At 33.1% G+C, this 22,621-nt stretch overlaps 1 protein-coding gene across 6 annotated transcripts in view; it reads left to right on the forward strand.

Annotated features, from left to right (window-relative positions):
• LOC148627454 (uncharacterized) overlaps positions 1 to 22,621 on the forward strand; it is a 56,684-nt gene that overhangs the window by 9,567 nt on the left and 24,496 nt on the right. For all 6 annotated transcript variants that reach the window (XM_088573545.1, XM_088573554.1, XM_088573514.1 and 3 more), the window contains 20 exons: positions 3,540 to 3,623; positions 4,227 to 4,288; positions 6,692 to 6,865; positions 9,473 to 9,619; positions 10,192 to 10,305; positions 11,985 to 12,248; positions 12,770 to 12,902; positions 12,994 to 13,213; positions 13,700 to 13,849; positions 14,202 to 14,550; positions 14,920 to 15,214; positions 16,379 to 16,505; positions 16,903 to 17,127; positions 17,578 to 17,778; positions 18,199 to 18,470; positions 18,638 to 18,761; positions 19,143 to 19,361; positions 19,657 to 19,813; positions 20,284 to 20,564; positions 22,042 to 22,242. In XM_088573545.1, coding sequence (XP_088429671.1) covers positions 3,540 to 3,623; positions 4,227 to 4,288; positions 6,692 to 6,865; positions 9,473 to 9,619; positions 10,192 to 10,305; positions 11,985 to 12,248; positions 12,770 to 12,902; positions 12,994 to 13,213; positions 13,700 to 13,849; positions 14,202 to 14,550; positions 14,920 to 15,214; positions 16,379 to 16,505; positions 16,903 to 17,127; positions 17,578 to 17,778; positions 18,199 to 18,470; positions 18,638 to 18,761; positions 19,143 to 19,361; positions 19,657 to 19,813; positions 20,284 to 20,564; positions 22,042 to 22,242 — 3,799 coding nt within the window. The remainder of the gene's footprint in view (positions 1 to 3,539; positions 3,624 to 4,226; positions 4,289 to 6,691; positions 6,866 to 9,472; positions 9,620 to 10,191; positions 10,306 to 11,984; positions 12,249 to 12,769; positions 12,903 to 12,993; positions 13,214 to 13,699; positions 13,850 to 14,201; positions 14,551 to 14,919; positions 15,215 to 16,378; positions 16,506 to 16,902; positions 17,128 to 17,577; positions 17,779 to 18,198; positions 18,471 to 18,637; positions 18,762 to 19,142; positions 19,362 to 19,656; positions 19,814 to 20,283; positions 20,565 to 22,041; positions 22,243 to 22,621) is intronic.

Raw genomic sequence — 22,621 nt, forward strand, 5'->3', positions numbered from 1 at the left:
AGATATAAACCACTAAAATCCCGAAAAATCTTTCGTAATACAGTGTTAGCTAATCATTTGCACGATATGAGTGACACTGACCATCAGCTGACTATTGCTGTAGTCGGTTTAGCTGTCTTTTTCGTGCTAACATATATACTCAATACTTTAAGACCCGGTTTGCTCTCATATATATGGTATTTATATTACATGACGGACTGAGGGATTTTTTAACGCCCTTGTAATGCATCGAAGTGTTTATAAAGTCCCCCGGCATAGTCATACCTGTGAATGTGGGTCATTGTGTAGTTATTTCTAGTCATTAAATACATTATCACATGATTTAATGTCGATCTGTGACCTAGTGATCCAATTTGTGATCTGCATGATACACATTGTAGAGCATACAATATTTGCAGAATCTTTTACCCAGCCAAACATTTTTTGGGTAAAATCAACACTTTCCAAAGCATGTAGGATAGGTAGTTAACTTATTAGTGCTTGCCAGTCAATTGATGAGAAATATCCAAGGCCAAAAAAACTATTACTCCAGCAGTGGTAAAGGTCGTCTGGCAAGCTTTTTTCTGACTTGGGTCGGGTTGTGGAGGAACGGAATTGCATATGAGGTTTTTCAAAAGCGCTTTTGTACTTATAAAAATAAATATACATACTTTGTTGTCTGGTGTCCAATGGTGTTTTTATTAACGTTGTGTTTGTTCTGCATAAAAAAGGCTAAAAACAGGGCAATTCTCGGTATGTCTTGTTATTACGAAATACCAAAGAAGTCAAATTCAGCATACAGAAGTTATATCATGAAATAAAGTATTTGTGTTAGAGGGATTTATGTATTGTGACTTTTTTACGATCGGTGACTAATTTATAATATTTTATTGGTCTGAATGCTAGTCTGATGAATTCCATTTGGTATCTTTGTCCTAAGCAAATACATCGAATTGTTAAAATTTTGCAAATGTTGGTATGCTACAATATTAGAACCGAAAACATAGGAAGATCTATCAAAAAATATTATAAACAAGAAGTACTCATATAATCATAGAATGAAGTTTTGATGTTACATTATAACTTTTAGTATACAATCTGTTATTTTTCGCATTCCGACAAGTCTTACTACTAGGCTGGTAAATACCCTCGGGTACCTTTGACGTTGGAAATTTCGTAAAAAATACCGAAGCGTCAGCAGTAATGTGGTTCAAATACATCAACCTCTCAAAACATGCCTAAACGTGAACACATGAAAAAAAGACAATCTACATGAACAATGTAGGAACCAAATAAAAAAAAGAAAACACATACAAACTAAATATTAGGGAAACAAATCGTCAGACTTTAAGTACTAGAAATATGAACTCCCACATAAAAGGGGAGTGAAATCAGGTGCTTCGGAAGGGTAAGCTTCACCAACGGTACCCGTCATATTGCGATTGAGTATAATCCTGTAATTATCTAGCAACAATAATGCAGCTCCGTACATGTGTCAAACACTATACATACTAGGAAAATAGCATTTATCTAAACTACGTTTCACGATGTAAACGTAGTAAATAAGTTGGAAATTGAGAACAAATATCTGAAAATGATAAAATAAGATAACCGCAATAAAAATCACCATAAAACCTACGCTAAGATTAAATGAGATCAATCGAAAATATTAATATTTATTTTAGCTGCACCTGCGTATAAATATTTGTGTACATGTATCAGAGATATTTTCAGAACATTTTATCTAATTATGTTTAGACTAAAACTCAAAATAAAATGCGTTTTAAAAATGCAAAGCCAGTGCATGGATCCAAAATCACAATCATTATTACATTGAAGTATGCCATTATTTGAAAATAAAAATCAAAATAAAACATTCCCTTCCGACAGAGGATCTTATCTTTTCAGACATGGGCAAATAAACTTTTAACAAAAACTTGACAAGCATTCAGCTTTTTTGGTAATTTCAATGCACTTAATTTATAATTAAAAACCGCAGTGCATCCTATGACAGAGCAACATTGACTTACCAATTTAGCTACTTTACAGCGGCTAGCAGTTGTAAAGTGTGGAAGGTAGTTAATCCAGTAACACATCGAATACAATTGAAGATATATTGTCTCATCCTTGAGATTGAAACTTCATATCGCTCGATTAAATTGGTATGAGGCAGACGAACTTGTATCAGTTGTCTTTTAAATTTCAAGTTTAGTTTGGTAAATAATAAAAAAGGAAAAGACCAGCTTTGCATTTAGTTAGGCTCTTAAGAAAAAATATACCCATGTAAAAAACAATAACAACCAACACCTTTCGTGCAAAATGAGCTCCATTAAAATGCACAAGCCTATGCAAAATCGAAATATATGTGGATCGCCATCTTGCAGTACTTTTTCTGAAGGAAGATTATAAACAGGCTTTATTGATTTTTACCGATAGCTTCCGATTAGCTCATGACGTGAGTTCCTACCGTTTTTTCTAATCACCAAAACAATACTGTCTTGTCAATCTTACAAATGCTCAAATTATTAAAGAGAAATATTCGAAAACTTTCCGGCAACACGAACACTCTTCTGAAGTAGCCATTTGATTTTTCCCGTTGTGCCTCTGTCTCTTTTTCCGTATATTTTGGGTTGAAACTATAGAGGAAAAGTCCAAACTTTGCACTTTCTTCGGCACATCGTATTTAATTACCTATTTACTTTCACTTTAAGAATTGACTTTTTGAAATCACAGTTCAACTGATTCATAGGCGCTGGAAATTCAAATTCCCTGATTATGAATCGCGATAGATTAATTGCCTTTTTAAATTCAATTTTCATAAACATTTAACAGGTAAGTTTTGGTATCTATGACTTGCATAATAACATAGTCTTCTGTTTTAATTTTTACGTTATTAAAAATTCTATCAGTGTTTTACATACGTTTGGTTTCTCGGTAATGTGATTCATAAAAGCCATTAATGGTATTTTAACTAAGTAAAGGTTGCATATGCTTGGACGTATTCATTTGATGTCTACAGGAAATAATTGATATGAGTATTTAAATATTCTGAAATATTCTGAACAATGTTTTGTTTAATAATTTCGTTTTTGTAAATTTCTCTATTACTGAAATGTACCTTTCAACTACTGAATACAGATAACAACATTTCACACCGACTAATGGATTGTTTCAAAGCATAACACACAGGGAATGTAAAAAACTCAAAGTACACCTTAAACCACTGAATTGCACTTATTTATCTTTTTCTAGCCATGTTAGTATGAAATCAGTACGACATTACCTATTATATCTTACTAGAACATGACTGTGAACTGTGAAAAAATACAGTTTATACACATAATGATATTAAAAGATGGTAAAAATTGTGATGTAAAAATATAAAACTTTGTATTCAATTACATGCACAGGTATATTCTAATAGAAACTGGATACTATAGATGTTAATTTATTTCAGTACCTAATATTTACAGTAATAAGAATAAAAGCCTTTTTAAAATGTAGTTTTAAATAATGTCAAATCTCGGAAACGTTCTATCAGTTGACTATCTCTTCTTCAGTATTTGCCAGCATTACTACGGAACCAAGACCTCATACTCTTACAGTTGTGGTGCATGGGACGCATGGAGATGCACAGGCTATAAGTAATATCTTTTTGTCTTTCTGCTAAAATGATCAAATACTTGTACCTTTTTAGACTTCAAAACACATTATCTTCATGGTGAGAAAATGCATAGCATTAAGGCGAAATTGAAAGATATCTCGAAGGCAGGACATTATTCCTCAGTTGCAAATCAATATGTGCCAACAGATACAATAAGAAGGAAAATCAAGCAATAAACCCGTCGATATTCATCTAAATTCCAAATTGCATAGAATAAAGCAATTTAAGTTCGTTGGAATAACAAGTAGAAAACGAAAGAGTATACGGAAGAAATAATGAAACATTTTAAGCAGTTTTACAACAAGAAAGTGTAAATATAAGACAGTAAATATTTAGATTCGCCCAATTGTATTTGAAAAAAAGTAGTTTAAAATTCAAGATCAAATGTTTTATGAATCTCTGGATTATGAGAATTCTGCAATGTAACGTTAAAATTATGTCTATGCGTAGCATTGTTTTCAGTTTTTCCCGTTGTTTTTATGTGCCATGAACAAGGAAGTCGTGGCGTCGATATGTATTGCGACTAATACACAATAAAAGTAATAAAATAAAGTAATGGAGTGTGAGTTTTTCTTTTTGTCAGATATCGCCAGTCACTTTTACGGTACTGCTGTCCGGAGTATGATCATTACCCATCTTGTTATCGTAAGTATGACAAATACAAATGTTTTTGGAGTAAAAAATGTGTATAAATTATAGGGAAAATGTCATTGAGGTCGATTATACAATTACAGGGAGCAAAGAAGATTTGTGTCGTCTCTTTTTTTGTTACGGTGAAAGTACATTTAGCCGAGCGGCGGAGATTAAAACAGTCTTCTAATTAAAAAGTTTAAATTACCTAAAGTCTCATTGAATGTTATTGTTTAGATTTAGATTATTTTAAGATTTCAGACAGCCAATTAAGTATTCAACTTTCTCGTGTCGTAAAGGGTCAAAAGTGGTCCCTTTATGGATTTAAATACGATTTAAGTGTAACACCCTATATGAGTTAACGACCCCATGAACGATTCGATATAGATTTTATATATTTTGAAATCGTTTTTGCAGAATTGAATACATGCACACCTGTGGAAAGTTGTGTATATTTATATTTTTTTAAACCTTTTTTACCTCGATTTATTTAATTAATGGCTTTTTGAAAGTAAATTGTTTTACGATAAAAGCAAAGCAACAATGCGTGATTTGAAATAAAACAACGATTTTTAAATAATTCATGAAGTTAAATATTTTTTTTAAAAGTGGTGGAATTTGTCATATTGTGATTCCGACTTTTTTACATACTTTTCCCGAATTCGATTTGATTTTACTTTCAAAACAGCAACGATTTTGTCATTGCTGTTTAAAGTCAGCTGGTTGACGAATCGCTACAAGTTTACACGCATTTTTTATTCGCTTGATTTGTTTTCATGGTTCCGTATTGTTTTTTCGGGTTGTTTTAGTTATAACTTGGCGATTATTATTGTTGTTGTTCGGTGTGTTTGTATATTTGGTGCGTTTGATTAGTACATTAATATTGATGAACAGTTTTGATACCTCTTTGAAATTCGCACCTTCTGATGCGAAACAAGGGCGTTTTGCGTTTGATTTGACAAATGTGTTATTTGTAAAGACGAAACTGATGAGAAACGTTGAAAGCATTAAAACCTGGACGTGATAGTTTGTTTCGTTCATCTGCTTTACGCAAAGATGTCTTCAGAGCCATGCATAGTGCAATACCACCACTCATGTTTCAAAAGATACACCAGTAAGCAAAATACTGGAGAATTATTGCTCCGTACAAATAATATAAACAAACAAAAGCTTGCTGTTGGTGGAAACCCCAGTTCTTTTGAATCTTTAGCCAATTTACTGGAAAGTAGTAATGCTCTTTGTTTTATATGTAAAAGGAATACTCACAAAAATAAAACATTACACAAGCTGCTTTCTGATGAGAGAAAGAATGGTCTTGAGGAGGTTGCTTTAAGGTTCATTTATAAATGTTGTTCAGGATTTCTAATAAATCCTGACTTAGTAATGCTTTTTATCATTCTGCTTGTCGGACTAACTATTTGACGGTAAAATGTTAAGCAGAACCTTCGATACACGACTTTGCATTTGAAAACTTTGCCAAAATTTTAGACCATGATTTAACAAGAGACAAAAAGACTTTTCACATGGCTACAATCATGAAGATTTATCCTACTTTCCTACCAGACGGTCTTAGGGTAATCAAGGGAACCAAGGTTATAGCGATAATCAAAATAATGTAATCCAGGGACAAAGACCAGACATGGAAAACAGACATACACAACAAAGAACATAAAGTAACTAAAATCATACATACAAAGTAACAAAAGTAAATGAGCAACCCGGATTCCACCTAAAACTGGGAGCATGGACCAGGTGCACCGGTAGGGTAAGCGTCCTCTGCTTTTCTAGAAACACCCTTCGAGTTGCTCATAAAAAGTCAAGTCCGGGGTAGACAAACGAGGAAAGGAAAACTATGACCCGTTGAATAAATCAGTTTTCATGGTGTTGATGGATACACCATAACGATCCACGAGTTCATGATGACGACCATAAAACTTCTATAGTGATGACTTCAATCTTGTAGCAACATAACTCTGTTCCAGAAGCCTAAGTACTCTTTAAAGGTCAAATGGCTTCTGACTTTCATTGAGATCTAATTTGGTAATGCAAGAGCAAAAAGCATGTTTAAGAACGTGTTTCAACAAAGAGCAAGGAAATGAATTGCTCTATCTTACATTCATATCAAAATAATGAGGGCTGACTTTATAGCTGATCTGATCAGAAAGAAAGAATATCGTTTAGCCAGATCCTTCAATCTCAGTCTTCGCTATGTAGATCACGTATTATCTTTAAACAATCCTAATTACGGGGATTTGATACATCGCATCTACCCAAAAGAACTTGAGATAAAGGATACTACAGACACTGTGAAGTCTCATATCTTGACCTATATTTAGAAATCGATGGTTAAGAAAAACTATTGACCAAACTTTACGACAAACGTGATGACATTTCATTCAGAATTATTCTTATTTTTAGCAAAATGTAACGGGAAAACATTATTGGAAGCTGCATGTGATGAACCTTATTCATATGATAAGATAGTTTACAGAACTGGTGTCACTCGCAACCGTGGAGGAGGTACATGTACGTCCCCTAACTACTGCACGAATTGTCAAGATGGTTTCTATGCCTACGGTGGTCAATGTCTAAGTAAGTTTATCAAAAAATATGTATGAGAAATATAGAGTACTAAAACCACATACACAAAGAAATAATTTAAAAGATTTAATCTCAAAGATATTGTGTTCTAACTCCTAAAATTAATATCGACCAATAATCTAAAATGAAAAATGAATTTTGTTTTCTTTTTTCAAGATAGTTAGTCAGCCCATACAATACAATATACACAGAAGTGTGCAGTGTTTGACAAAACTATATTCAGTATTTTTTTTGTATTAATTTGCATGAAAACTTCATAAAAAAACCAAAATAGGTCAAGCTTGACATTAACTATTAGAAACTAAATAGACTTTTCCCGATTGCATATGAGCTATCCATATACAAGTTCTTGGGAAATGATAGCTCGATAATTATTCATTGTTTCACTGCTACATAGTGTTTACTTTATAAAACAAACTGATTATAATTATATATTTCTAAAGGCCGTGAGGTCTTTAATTTGAAACGAATGAAAGTTTTAAGTAGGTCAATGAGTGCAAAGCCTACACCAGTTTTCAAAGACCCCGATGTAGCAAAAACATTGTCTACTATACATAGCGAATATGTTGTCGTACCAGCAGACAAAGCCCAAAACAACATTGCTTTTGTCTGCAAAACGTTTTACATCAAATGTATATCAGAGGTAGACGTAGAAAATAATAGCAGTGATAAGACATATACTGCTACCACACTCTCCAAAGAAGAGATTGTCGAAAAACATAAATCTGCTATCCTCTTTTGGTCTCTCTACCAAGGATGATGATTGTGATTTACCGTCTACGTACTGGATTCCTAAACTCCACAAGAATCCATACACACAACGTTTCATTGCTGGATCTACAAAATGTACCACCAAACCTGTTTCGAAACTTTGACTTCTATACTCACAACTGTCAAAACGGGTCTGCAGTCCTACCACAACGCTTGTTACTCCCGTAGTGGTATTAATTCAATGTGGATCCTGAAAAATTCGAAAGATCTTTTGGAGACAATCAGTTCAAGACTATTATCTGAATATAATAGCATTAAAACCTATGGTTTTTCGACACTGTATACTTCTATTCCATATACTCAGTTAAAATCCCGACTTAAAAACATAATACATCGTTGTTTTTTCCAAAAAAGATGGTACACCTAAATACAAATATATAGTTCTTGGTAGAGATTCCTCATACTTTGTAAGAAATAATTCCAAATCATCTTCCAAATATAAAGAGGAAGATGTTTACAAAATGCTGGAATTCCAAATCGACAACATATTTGTCCAGTGTGGTGGACGTGTTTTTCAAGAAATGGTCGGCATTCCAATGGGGACAAATTGTGCTCCTTTACTTGCTGACCTATTCCTTCACTCGTATGAGGCTGACTTTATAGCTGATCTGATTCGGAAAAAAAGAATATCGTTTGGCTAGATTCTTTAATCTCAGTTTCTACTATATAGATGACGTATTATCTTTAAACAATCCTAATTTCGGGGATTCGATACCTCGCATCTACCCAAAAGAACTTGAGATAAAGGATACTACAGACACTGTGAAGTCAGCCTGATATCTTGACCTATACTTAGAAATCGATGGCAAAGGAAACTATTGACCAAATTTTACGACAAACGTGATGACTTTTCATTCAGAATTGTTAACTTTCCTTTCATCTGTGGCAACACCCCTTCAGCACCTGCGTATGGAGTGTTCATATCACAACTCATACGTTATGCCAAAGCTTGCCGGAACTGTGCAGACTTTTTGTATCGCGCTAGAACTCTAACAAATAGGTTTCTGGAACAGGGTTATGTTCCTACAAGATTGAAGTCATCACTACAGAAGTTTTATGGTCGTCATCATGAACTCGTGGATTGTTATGGTGTATCCTTCTGCACCATGAAAACTGATTTATTCAACGGATCATAGTTTTCCTTTCCTCGTTTGTCTACCCCGGACTTTTTATGAGCAGCTCGGCGGTTGTTTCTAGAAAAGCAGAGGACGCTTACCCTACCGGTGCACCTGGTCCATGCTCCCAGTTTTAAGAGTCCGAGTTTCTGATTTGCTTTAGTTTCTTTGTGTTCATTGTCGTGTATGTCTGTTTTCCATGTCTGGTCTTTGTCCCTGAATTACCTTCTTTCGATTACCGCTATAACCTTGGTTTTCATGGTTACTCTTTCCATTAGTTTAAATGTTTTACCTTAATGTGAACTTTGATAAAAAATATTTATTCAAACTCAACTGAATATAAATCAAAAGAAATGTCGATGTGTTGTTAATTGATATCTTTTTTTTGTCGAGGAAAACATGGTTTGCTACATTAACAGTAAATATTTTTCCAATCATACATGTATGTAGTGATATGCAATAAACTTTTATTGTTAGAATACATACATCATTTATGGGTAGGTAGCAATTTGGAAACTATCGCTGTTGAAATTAATTTGTCTAACAGAACAGTCATATTTGTTTTTATGAGCAAACTACAGATACATGTACTCAGAAATATTTACAAAAAGTTATATTTTAAAGGAGGCTTAAATGTTGATTTGCCATGAAAAATGATTGAAAGTTTTTTTTATCAATGAGTATAAAGTTTTCTTTATAATTTTTATTCAAGTATGTCCTCAGATTACTAACTGTAACCACCGGAGATGTTCGACACCCAGTGATAACTATTGTGAATGGTGTCAGTACGAGGTAGTAGACAAGAGATACTTCAGGGGGTATACACGTCATTATGATGGAGACAGAAAACAATGTAAAAGTAAGTCATAAATTGATAGATAAATTCAAAGAAAAAAGACACAATATACAAAACAAAAAAGCAAAAAACAAAAACAAATAAACAAACAAACAAACAAAAACAAAACAAAACAAAACAAAACAAAAAAAAAAAGAAAAAAAAGAAACGAAAGTGACAAGCACCCATTACCAAACAAAATTTCAAACAAATTTAAAAAAAATCCACATGTCTTTTTGGTTTCAAATTGGATCAATTTGGTTCATAAAGATACTGTTAAAGCTGTATAAATCGAACCCCCAATAAACCAGAACATGGTTTCACCAGACACTATCTAAAGGCCAATTCAATACAAATATCTTCCAGTTGTGTAAATGGAACATCTGCCTTCATCGTACTTGTTCGGTTTACAAGCAACACAACATATATTGATGCGCATTTAAACCAGTTAGGGTTGCGCATTATGTCATTTTACTGTAAAAAGAAGCGATATCATATTACTCGATTTTCAAATTCCAATTCATTTTACCGGATGTTATTGCTGTAGACTAAATAAGCAGAATGTATTGAAATATCACCATCAAATTTACTTTCAGAGGCGTGTTCATGGCGATCAGATAGCACCCGATGTTATCCAGGAAACTGTACAAATGAAATAGTAGAGTCTTGCTCTTGTACCTCTGGCTTTGGAGGCAATCAATGTGACAGAAGTATGTTCGCAGTTAAACTGTTGTCTGACATCATTATTTAAATATTTATATTTTAAATAGTTATGTTATCGGTATACCGCTGACATTAAAACCATACAATAAATGATAAAAAGGAGGAAATAACCTAAGTAAATATTTTATTTTTCTCTCGTCCATTCGATTGGTGGTTAAAATCTACACGATTATGTACAATTTTTCTTTTACCAGGAAACTTTAGCCATACCATATTCTGAATGGTTGTCGCCAAAGAAAACATATGTAACAGAATGTATGAATAATAATGAAATCTGAGAAAAAAAGACAAATACTATAAATTGAAATATAACACTTGTCATCAGCCTGGGACTAACTGCCACATAAGATATGAAAAAAGTGAGAACGAACTCCGTCCTAGCCCTTAAACAAACCTTTATGCACCTATATAATAATACAAAAACAATAAAATTGTAGGGTTATTCTATGAATATGAGAAAAATGTTTATTGCACTCGCAAACTCGTGTAATATAAAATTCTACTCGGGATAATATTCCACAGTATTCATCCAATAACCCTTTCATTGTATGGGAATCTAATTTAGTCTTGAAAAGAACTTTTGTCACGGATAACGTCACAAATTTTATTTATATTTGCACTAATACAATATGACAATGTATTGCACGCTGACGTTGCATTGCTTTCTATGGTGAAATCATATTGCTATACAACAATATACAATTACTGCAGTTGAACGAGATCAATATGTGGTTTTATGGAGCAGAGTGCAACAATATTAAACGAGGCAAAGCCGAATTCAATATTGTTGCACTCTGTTCCATGAAATCTCATTTTGATCAAGTTCAAGTTTAGTAACTGTTTTATTACATAAGGCTCTATTTTACTGTTTTTCTCTTGGATGGAGTTCGAGCTTGGGTGTAGATAGAATGGAGTCTAATTCCTGAGGCAATACTCTTTCTGTACTGACTAACGTTTCATTTTCACGTCAATATTTGGTTAAAAGCCTCAGCCCTTGGTCTGTCGATTTTCGTATGTTTTCAGTATCCTTTTGCTTAATATTTCCAATGATTTCTGAATTAGTTGTATCGGCAAATCTTCTTTTAATAGCTCCAGTGCTGTCGGATTTTTCAAACAACCATTGAATTCCGATTAGCTTCCGATACATTTTTTATTAGCTCGATTCATTTATTCGAAGCGATTTGATCTGGCTATTTCAATTTCATTGAAGGTGATGGCTCGTGCTATGCACTTTCATTTATAAATTGAGCTCGAAAGTGCAATATGATATTTTATTGCACAGAAACGTCGTTTTGCTAATCAATATGTTAGGAAATGGAATAGAATGTGTACCTCTTCTGGCCAAAGTATAATAGAGCCGTATTTAATAAAACTATATATACACTATACTTGTCGTGTATGAAATTGCTTAGACGGATAGAAATAAGCATGAAAAGACATCTGAACAGTACTCAAGAAATAACTCTAGTAAAACCGTTTCCTTACAATATGTAAAAACATCTTATTCAAATCTTACATAGATATGATTTCTTTAGCTTTGAACAACCATTAATGCTAACACAACTTATGATTTTCTTGTGAATCAAACCTATCTGAAATTTTAATTTTCAATCATCCACCACTGATCTAAACATACAACTAAAGTTGTTATTATATTACAAAACAGTTACAGAGGAAACATCAATCCTATATGCTGAAATCAAGTTACATAATCCCTCTCATGAAACTGTGACGACACCGACAGATTCAAGTGAGACCGGTCCACAGCCGATCAGATTTACAAACAAACGGGATTTAAATGAAGCAGAAATAGAATTTCATGCAAAGTTTGTCGCTTCTGGTACACCTCCACCTTTGGACCCTGAACATTTTGTGACATATTTTACTTATGGCATTGTTTATGGACAGATGAAATTGGAATATGTGATAGGTTAGATTGTACTCATTGTAGTAAAACATTTGACCTTTCTAAATCAATATAATGTGACAATATTAATAATAAAATTTTTATACATTGTAAATCAAAAGAAAATTGCATTTTCTTCTTTTAAGGAATTTTTCTATTTTTTTTATAACAACTTGCCCTACCCAGGTTATTGAGTAAAAAAAACATTCCTTATAAATGATTAAATTTCTTTTTGAGTCAAATATTAATAATGAACTAAATTCGTTATTAAACCTATTTTGTTTGGGACGATTTGATTTGCGGAATGCGGACTGATCGATGCTTTATGTGTACTTCATCGAATTATTATAAAGTTTTTTTCCCTCCACCATGCATGTATATTCAATGCTAGTATCTGCATCTCTTTATCGAATCAGTTTTACTTTAGAATATATATTTGAATATTTAAAAAAAAATCATGGTAAAATACCTGAATCTGTCTACCATTACAAAGTTTACAGCACACTGCATAATGTAAATTGCATGGTTTTTTTTTATAATTACAGGATCATCCAGCAGTTTTCGCACATTTAGTTGTCCTGCCACTGAAGATTACCCTATTACAACAAGTTATGTATGTTCAAGAACAAATACTAACAATAGTGCAATATATCTACCCACATTCGGCCACAGAGACAAGTAAGTATGGCAAAAAATGAAACTTCTTGATCCGTCTTGCTTTTTGGATAATTTCATATGCTTGATAATCATGTTCTTTTTGATTTTGAAGGCTTATTTTCACAATACAAGCCCGCAATGGAGGTTACTTAAGATATCTGAACAGAGAAAACTCTTTGACATCAACAGTCAGAACATCACTCACGGGTATTACAACAACAAGGAGTTACACTGTACAATGGGATTATATGACTCCTTATTATACCTGTCTACAGAACTTTGGCAGAAGTTGTTCGGACTCACCAATAGATGTAACGGATGTGACCGATCAGGTGATTATAACTTTACTAAAATCATTTATGATTAACAATTAGTTATCATATTATTTAGATTTAGAAACTCTTTTGAATTTTCAGGACAGTTCGAGAGTCCAGTGTACAATATATCCATTCAAAAATGAAAAATGTTGTTTTAGTCAGGTATATGTTCGCTTTCTCCATGCTGTGATTGAAAAGCATTGAGCATTAACGAAAGGACGCATCTATCCAAAACTTCCTAAGTAATCCTACTTTTATTGAAGTTGCTGTTTTATTGTTACTTAAAATTGATGTCCGTCTCATCAACTTTGTGTCCCGCGCTTTGTTGTATGTTATTGTGTTATTATATACTCTGACAATTAAATTTGGAACGAGTTTATTAAAGACAACGTGATGGTGATATTAGAGATGTAGTTTTGGATTTTGGCTATGGCATTCAAAATACATGATAATATGTTTCAATTGCATTTTAATTGAAAATGGAATTCTTAATTTCTCCAGAAATTGATAATGTTTACATGGAATTCTTGGTCAGACGATTTAGCTGGAGTTGATTTTTATGAGTATGAAATTTACCGCCTAGCTGATTATGGACAATTTCTTAGAGAAGCAAACAAGTTGTTTCATTCCAACGAGACAAATCTTAAGGAGGTATGGATATTGTAAAACGTAAAAGTAGAGAAAAAAATAGAGAAATCTATCACTGTCTTATACCACATCCACAAATAAACTTGTTAACTGCGGTCACAAATATTCTTATCTGTTCCTTTTGTTGTATTATGATGCATCTTAATTTGTATTCGTAGTTTCTAGCGATGAAGACGGTTTGTATCGAAATTAAGCATTGTCATTTCGATAATTTGAAAACTCCCCCTGATAACGATGTATATATGCACGGTGACTGGTGCCCGCACATCCTTTCCTGTCACAACTGTTCCCCGTACGCAAGTAATATTTTGCCATATTCTTGATAATAATACCATATTCTTTTTTTCTTCTTCAGGGTGAATTTAATGTAACACAGCCAGGCATGTACTCTATTATTCTAACAGCTTTTGATAAGGCTGGAAACTATAAGTCAACGAGATCCTTATTGTTCTTTGATGACCAGTCAGTAGTAGAAAAAATAGAGGGAACCAGAACGATAGTTAAGGAGAGCACCCTGAATACCAACCGGACATGGGTAGTCTCAGAAACAAATCTACTTCATGTCACGTGGCTTGGAAGATTTATGAATGAAAGACATGATTTGAATAAATGGCTATTTCCAGTGGAAAACAACAGTCACGTAGACAACTTATATGACGACTTCTTTGAACGAAGGACTGTTAATTTGTTTACTAATGTCAAAGGTATTAGTTCGCCAATACTTACACTTAACTTTGGCTGAAGCGTCCTTACTTTAATACCTAAAAGATATAGGAAACAAGCATTGAATTAGAAAAATATCGTCCTTTTGTTTTATATATGTCGTGACATATGTTTTGAACAAGTTATTACTTCTCTTATAAGTGGTAAAACCTTTGCGATAATGCGGTTCCTTAGAATCTCCTAAAACCTATGTAAAATATAAATTTGTTTTGAATGATTTTGGAATACACAATGGTTGTTTTGTATATCGTCAAGACGCAACGCAAATGTTAACGTGTTTTATCATTTGAACTGAAGTCCACGTGTATCGAACACGATAATATAGCTTTTTAATTATGCTTTGGTTGTAGGAGTTGTTAAATTCGACGTTAACTATACAGTATCCGGTCAAGATGTCAAGTCGTACAAAGCCTACACCAATGTGATAGATATTTTACGGGAAACGGAAGTGCTTAACGTTGTTTGGGAAGATGGCGAGAAACTAGACATCTTCGTTAAAGCAACAGACATAATTGGAGAACATATTGAAGATTTTATTACAGTGTATCGGGATGTAACCTATCCAATTATAGAAAACTTATGGTTGTCATATGGGAATAAAACAGAATTATTTGTACACCGTTTGGAGGACTTTACAGAAATGACGTGAGCAATTTTAAGTTTAATATATTCCTGAAAAAATATGTAGTCAATTAGTATTAGTAGTTTAGTTCAGCTTTTGGTTTTATTATGTTATATTTATAGCATAGTATTCCGAGTTAGACAAATAAACTTTCGAACGCGCAGCGTGAGAAGTTTATTTGGCTAACGAGGAAGGCGTTGCTATAAATGATTTGTAACATGAATGACACGCCCATGACAGTCCGTGCAGAAAAAAATAACGTTTGGCGGGAAAATCTAATAACCCGCACAGTAGGCAGTATGGCAGACGCATTCTCTCTACCAGATTGGCTTGACATTGAAATGTAGAAAGCGATGATTTGGTTCTCTCTCAGGTGTGTATTTTTTAATTGAATTAGACTGATTTACGCTAATTGTCTTTTTGAAGGCTTTTAAACACAACTATTTGGGGCATGGACCCCCTTTTTTGGCCCAAATGTAAAAAAAAATCTATTTATTTTTCCATATTTACAATTTTCTACAATATGTAGCTCTGTATTTGAGCAAAATTTCATTTCGATACATTATGTTCAACTTGGGGGTTGTTTTTTTTTTGCTAATATGTTTCAAAAGTAAAGAAATGTGTATTTTTTCGGTTCTATCTTTAAATTAATGAGTAGACATTATATTTTTTGTTCTCTGTCTGGCAAAGAAAACCTGCAGAGATTTAAAGATTTGTATTTTATTATATGAAACCTAATAAAATTGACATTTGTATGTGTGCTTTTTTGTAGGCGTAATCTTTTCCCAAAGAGGCGGAGCTTACCCATGCAATATTGGTTTTAGTGTTTTGGTTATTTCATGGCTGTTTCCTCATTGCATTATATAGGCCCATGTGACCTTTCATGCAATATTATTTGGTTGCTTCAATTTAGAGCATACATTTTGGTACATGCTTGTCGTCTCTATGTTATTCCATAAAAAGATCAAAGGAAAAAAGAAGATTCATGTTACAACATGGTTCTAGAACACAGAGATCGGTTATTTTTAAACAGAATACTGTTAAATTAGCACTGGATTGAAAGGATTTTCAATATTTTGATCTTGACGCAAATTAAAGATTAATCTTTAAAAAATTATCTTCTTAGAGCTGAATTTGACGGTTTTTTTTTTATTTTGATTCGTCAATTTTCCTTTTTTTACCAACAGGTTTGAATGGGATGCTTTTGATTACCACAGCGGTCTCCACAGTGTTCATTGGAAATTATACGATAATTTTACAGGAAGTGATATTCTGCATGGAAGTTCCCATATCCTCGCTCAGGGCAATGCAGAAGTATGTATTTTCAACTCAAATTCACACACGTCTTAAATACTTATAGGTGTGAAGTGCAATAGTTATGACAAATGGAGTATTCGTGACTACATTTTATTGGGTGAAAATTGAAGAAATTAATATCTATGAAATGTATTACTTTCATGACTCTAAGATGATTTGATAACATCGTTCCTACATAGATTTAGAATATTGTTCTTAAGGGCAAATGCTTTCATTCAATATTTACGTTGGGAGAGACTGTATCTTAGATCAATATCATTAATTGTCCGATTAAACAAATTCTAAATATTCCTAATTTCGTCTCTTTGTAAAAACTTTTTAACAAGTAGATTAAACTTGATTTCATCCAAAACATCAGTTTTATTGCAACTGTTATTTCATACTTTTATTCAAGAATATTACTTTGTGTGAAGATCTCTACGAGGCTGCTCCTCGTGGTCCTGATTGTTACTGTACATTATACCATGGATGTTTCCATCGACATTTTCATATTAAACCGGAAATAGTACTCGGAGCTGGTCTTGATCCAGGTAAAGACAAGGGCCTCCACGAATCAGATTATTTTATAGAGATCACAGTGATTAACCAGGCAATGTTGACTTCGGTACTTACTCGAAAGGTAAATAATTTGATTTCCTTAACAACTTCAAAAAAAAGTCACCTAAGCTCCCTTTGTCAAAATCCAACTGAGAGCATAGCTAAGCTCTGAGAAGTAATATAAAAACCATTGACATCCAGTGTTTATAAATATATAGTCTATATATATGTACTAACTTCGTAAAAACAAGTTCTACATATACTCATTTAAATATAATTTAGTGTTCGGAAATCTTTTAAGGAATGCTTCATCTGTATTCAATTGTTTTTGTTTCTCTCGCAATAACCTAAGGCTAACTTTTGCCGTCTACAAGTTATTTTGACATGAAATAACTTCAGTTTCAAGTTTTTCAAGGAAATTGTGAAGATGCAAAAGAAAAGAAATTTCAATTAAAAGTATATAATCGTACTGGACATTAAAAATCACCAAACTTGAGTCAATTTATTTGGACGATAAACCATTTTGTTACAGATAACTATTGATACTAGTCCACCAGAAGAAGGCAGTGTGCATGATGGTGTAACAGGAAGTCCAGAAGTCGACTATCAGCAGGATTTAACATTGAACTTTCACTGGGACGGGTTCTTTGACCCAGAGAGCGGAGTAAAGTATTACAAATACATAGTGACAGATCATTGTCAAAACAAACAGGATGTTTTAACAAGTGATCAGGTATATAAATTATTTTATCTCTGGCATAGATGAAATAGTTTAGAACATCGATGACCAATGTTTTGCCCTTTTCCTTAATAATTGAGGTCTTACGTTGGTTTATTTGATAAAAAAAACAAAAAAAACCTGCAAAACGCACATGCAGTAAAACAGTGATTTTGAGGGTTGTTGACTATTTATTGTTATTTAAAAAATCTACAGTCATGTTTCTACTCTCAGTTTTACCATATGGATAAATATAACAGTATTTACCTTGTTTTGTTATTTTACTTTTGTTATGGTATGTCATTGATTCATGTTGTTGATAATGTCACTGTCTTTACCCGATAAAAATATATTTACATGAAAATAAAACATTTATATGTATTTCAACCCTTGTCACACACATTTTTTTATCTGTTCAACATAATTATATTATAGATAAAAGAAACCACTCTGACATTCGTCAGCCACTCAGCCACTGTAGAGGGTACATACTTTATTACTGTGGTGGCTATGAACAGAGCAAACGATGCTTCGCATGCTGTATGTTCAGATGGTGTCACCATAGTAACAATTACACCATCTGTAAAAAATGTCGTTGTTGAGGGAGCAAGGACAGCCCCGCAACTCATTGAAGACATGGATGGTCAAGTGTGGGTTTTGGCAGAGAATATGACACGAGCACCATATAATCATTCTTCAGGCTGCAGGTAAATACATTATGATCGACTTTTTATCCTGGTTTTAAAAGGTTATATTTTAATAAAATATTAAGTAAATTTGTTGTATGTTTTTTTAAACATATTGTTGAAGTGTTCGGCCTTCTGAATTAATTGAGATTAAAACTGTATTGTAAGTAACTGTTACTTTTTTGTAGCGCCAGTCCTTCGATAGTAGATGATATTAAACTGATTCCAGAAACTCGGTCATTTTTAGTGACATGTAACCAGCTTCAGACATCCCTTTCCAAACTGTTACAGATTATTCCCCAAACATCTCAAGTATGTATCATACCTTTAATAGTTATATGGATTTACAAAGACACAAGGCTATGCTAACTTCCTTTAAAAATTAAATTTAGACAATATTATATTACATGTAGTCAGACTGATTTTCTAATTCACCGAAACAAGTCTAATATCATTAGTCGGTTTGAGAATAAATCGATGTAATTACAAGTAATATAATTTTACCTAAGTATTTATATAATGGTCATAAAAGAAATACGAGGTATAAATATTTTATATTAGTTTTCTTACAAAACCTGTTTTTTTAACAACAACTATTTGTTAATTTTTATTACCACCAGTAATATGACTTATTTGAACATGTTTGATAAATGTTACTGTAACAACTATGAACTGCATTGAAATCGTCTGTAGATGGTTATTACCTGGGACTCAGTAGATGAGGAGAGAATTGTGTTTGACTATGAAATAGGATTTGCATCCACCAGACATAGCCCTGCCCCTGATATTTTGCCGTTCAGGTCAACCAAACATCATCGTCACATCAGGGTAGATAATCCAGACCTAGCAGAGGGAACTTTGTTTTATATTGTCATAAAAAGCATCAGTAAAAGTGGAGTGTCCGGATATCAGGTACAAAATAAATGATTTAAAGTATAATTAACAATTGTGTCAAACATTCTATGGATATTTCTGTGTCTTTCAGGGATTAATGTGAGATCTACAACTGATAATACTTTAAGAAGCTATGTTCAGTACATTCTTCAAAAATTAATTATCGATGAACTCCTGTATATGTTTTTAACCTATTGTAATGCAACTGTGTAACATTTTTAGGCGGGAAACATATTAATTATTACAAAATAAACTGCATAAGGAATTACAAACATTTTGTATTCAGATTAAGGTAATCGTCCATATGTTATAGAGCATTGGACCAATTATAATAGATGTGACACCTCCAACATATCATGGATCAACAATAGATGTCAAATACGAGGACGGAATACTTATTGCAAATTGGTCAAAAGGAGCCTTTCAAGACACCGAGGACCATTATCTCCTCAGTTTTAAATTTGCAATCGGTAAATATTACTAAGCTTTTTTTAATTGCTACTCGGATCAAAAGTACATTTGTCAGGAAAAACAATACCCATCCTGTATAATGTGTTAAATTTGAGTAAACTGTAACATGATAATGAAGCTATTATATTTGCCCGAGTTTAAGTGGAAGATTTTGACACATTACTGTAAATTATACCTGCTGAATCTTTGGCTCAAATCCTATGTCCGGATCCCATGCCCATTAAAGTATAGTGTGTTGCCTTATTCACTGAAATGGTATATTAGCAGTTCCAGGGGTATTTAAAAGCCAACTCTAGATGTGTGAAGTATTGTTTATCTTCACTTAAGTTTCACGTAATTTTATTCTATCCTGTTTGTCGCATTGGTCTATTTTTATTTTTTTTTCAGATTTGCTTAGATTTTAATGTACATATTTTTTCTAGAAATCATGAATCAATCAAATAACTAATCTAATTATATCTAACTTAAGGACAAACTAAAGACCGCACAGAAGTTGCAGGATACCAACCATTGAATTATAACTCTAAATGTACGCCTACACTTCCACCAGAATGTACAGCTATCGATCTATCTGTGTTAGATTCTAAGTTACACGCTCATCACATGTATTATGTGACAATTAAAGTAACAAACCTAGCAGGGTTAAGCACGTCAAAGACATCGGAGGGTTATATACATGATGTCCAGGTGCCTTCAGTGGGTGTTGTTTATGATATTAATCCAAACGATGTCAACAACAAAAATGTTAAGGTATGTTTCGCTGTATTGAACCGTAAATGTGACAGATGTGATGACTTTTCATACCGTATTGTCAATTTTCCTTTCATCTGTGGCAACATCCCTTAGCACCTGCGTATGGAGTTTTCATATCATATACCATACGTTATGCCAGAACTTACCGACACTACGTGGATCCTTTGTACCGTGCTAGTCTTCAAACAACAAGGCTTCAGGAAACAGGAGTATGTTGTTTCATCTGTGAAGTTATTACTCCGGAGTGTTATAATATTTATCATGAACTATGGTGTATCAATCTTCCAAAATGAGAACTTGTTTGTTCACCGTGTCATATTTTCCTTTCTTCTTTCGTTTACCCTTGAACTGACTTCCAATTAGCGTTTCGATGGATGTTTCTAGATAAGCAGAGGACGCTCAATGGTTTAGGTTTTTATTAGCTAATTTTTGCTCAAATGGCCATGTAAGCTATTGCAATCAGTTCCTTAGGGTGTTCTATATGGATGGGATTTTTGATCAGTAGATAATCTTGGCCGCTACACTGAAATTAGAACTTTGGGGGCAGACAGAAGTTATTAGCATATATCTAAAAAATCGTAAAGTTTAGCCGACCTCTGACTAGGTTGAAATATTTATCTTGATGAGATCTATCACTGTTCAAAATTTTTGTGTAAACCTATTAAGCCAAGTTGGAGTTACTGACCTTTTTTTCTCGCTATTTTAAATGTCATTTATTTCAATAATCTTCTCCTCTGACACTACCAGACCAATTAGTACCAAATTTGGTATGAATGTTTCTTAGGGTCTTCCGTACAGAAAAGATGTGGGGATTTTTCAGCTGTCGAAAAACATGACAGCCGTTACAAAAAAAAAAAAAGAATATAGATCTAAGATAGGAGTTTTTCACGTATGTTTCCAAAATTGTTAAGTTTAGCCAAATTCTGACAAAAATAAATGTTTTGCATGGTGATATCTATCTCTGGTCATATTTTCATGTAGATCTGTTAAGAAAACGTTAAAAATATTGCCCTACTTCGACATATTTTTGCGATTTTTAATTTAATTACTTTAAAGATGTGCTCCTCCTTAGTGGACAGAATTTAATGAAAACTGATATGATTGTTTCTTAGGTATGAATGAGCGTTCGGAAATTTTATTGAAGAAAAAATATGGCCGATTTTACAAAAAAAAATGAATGCTGCTTATCGAGCCAGGTGAGCGATTTAGGCCCTAAAGAGCCTCTAGTTGTCCGGGTAGCTTATTTACTGTGTTTCTTTGGACGTATTATTCAATTCATTTCATGTTCTTTGGCGTGCGTATCTATTTATTTTTAGGTCGCATCCTTTGATTATTACTCTTTCTATCTCTTCTGTAAGTTTACTTCATTTTACTGATCGAACATAATAAAATGAAATGTATAAATGTTCATGCAGTAGGTAAATACATCTGATCAGATGCATAACCCAGTTAGAACATTGGATTTATCTTACAGGATGTAATAGATGTCGATTTTTCGGAAGAATCTAATACCTTGGCTGTGCAATGGACAGGTTTTCGTCATCCTCATCTACCTGTTATGTACATAGTCTGTTTAGGAACAACTAGTGGAGACTGTGATTTCGCCAAAAGAGACAACATTGATGATTCTATCAATCAAATTATATTTACGAACCTGCAACTCGTCTCCTTTCAGGTATCTTTACACGAATAGTTCTTGAATAGATATAGTTGTAAGACATAATACTATCCGGATGCAATCTTATCATGTAGAAATTCTTGCACATTAATTGTTTTTCCGAAGGATATTATTTCACTATGAAAAAGTTTTCACACCTATCAAATTGTTTCCACGACTTGAACAATGATATTTTAATTACTATAGTTTGTTATGAAAAAGCTAGAGGTATTCCCAATTGAAGACAGGATATTATTTCATACTACAGTATTAAATAAAATCCTGAATAAAATTCACATATGAAGAGTTCATACTCTTGATAAAATGGATAATATCAAGTAAATAGTATCCTGGATGAAAAACTATTTGTAAAATATCCCATGAAACATCATCCAGG

The sequence above is a fragment of the Perna viridis genome, chromosome 1, assembly GCF_037379345.1.
Source record: "Perna viridis isolate PV_CMFRI_1.1 ecotype Kerala chromosome 1, ASM3737934v1, whole genome shotgun sequence".
NCBI lineage: Eukaryota > Metazoa > Mollusca > Bivalvia > Mytilida > Mytilidae > Perna > Perna viridis.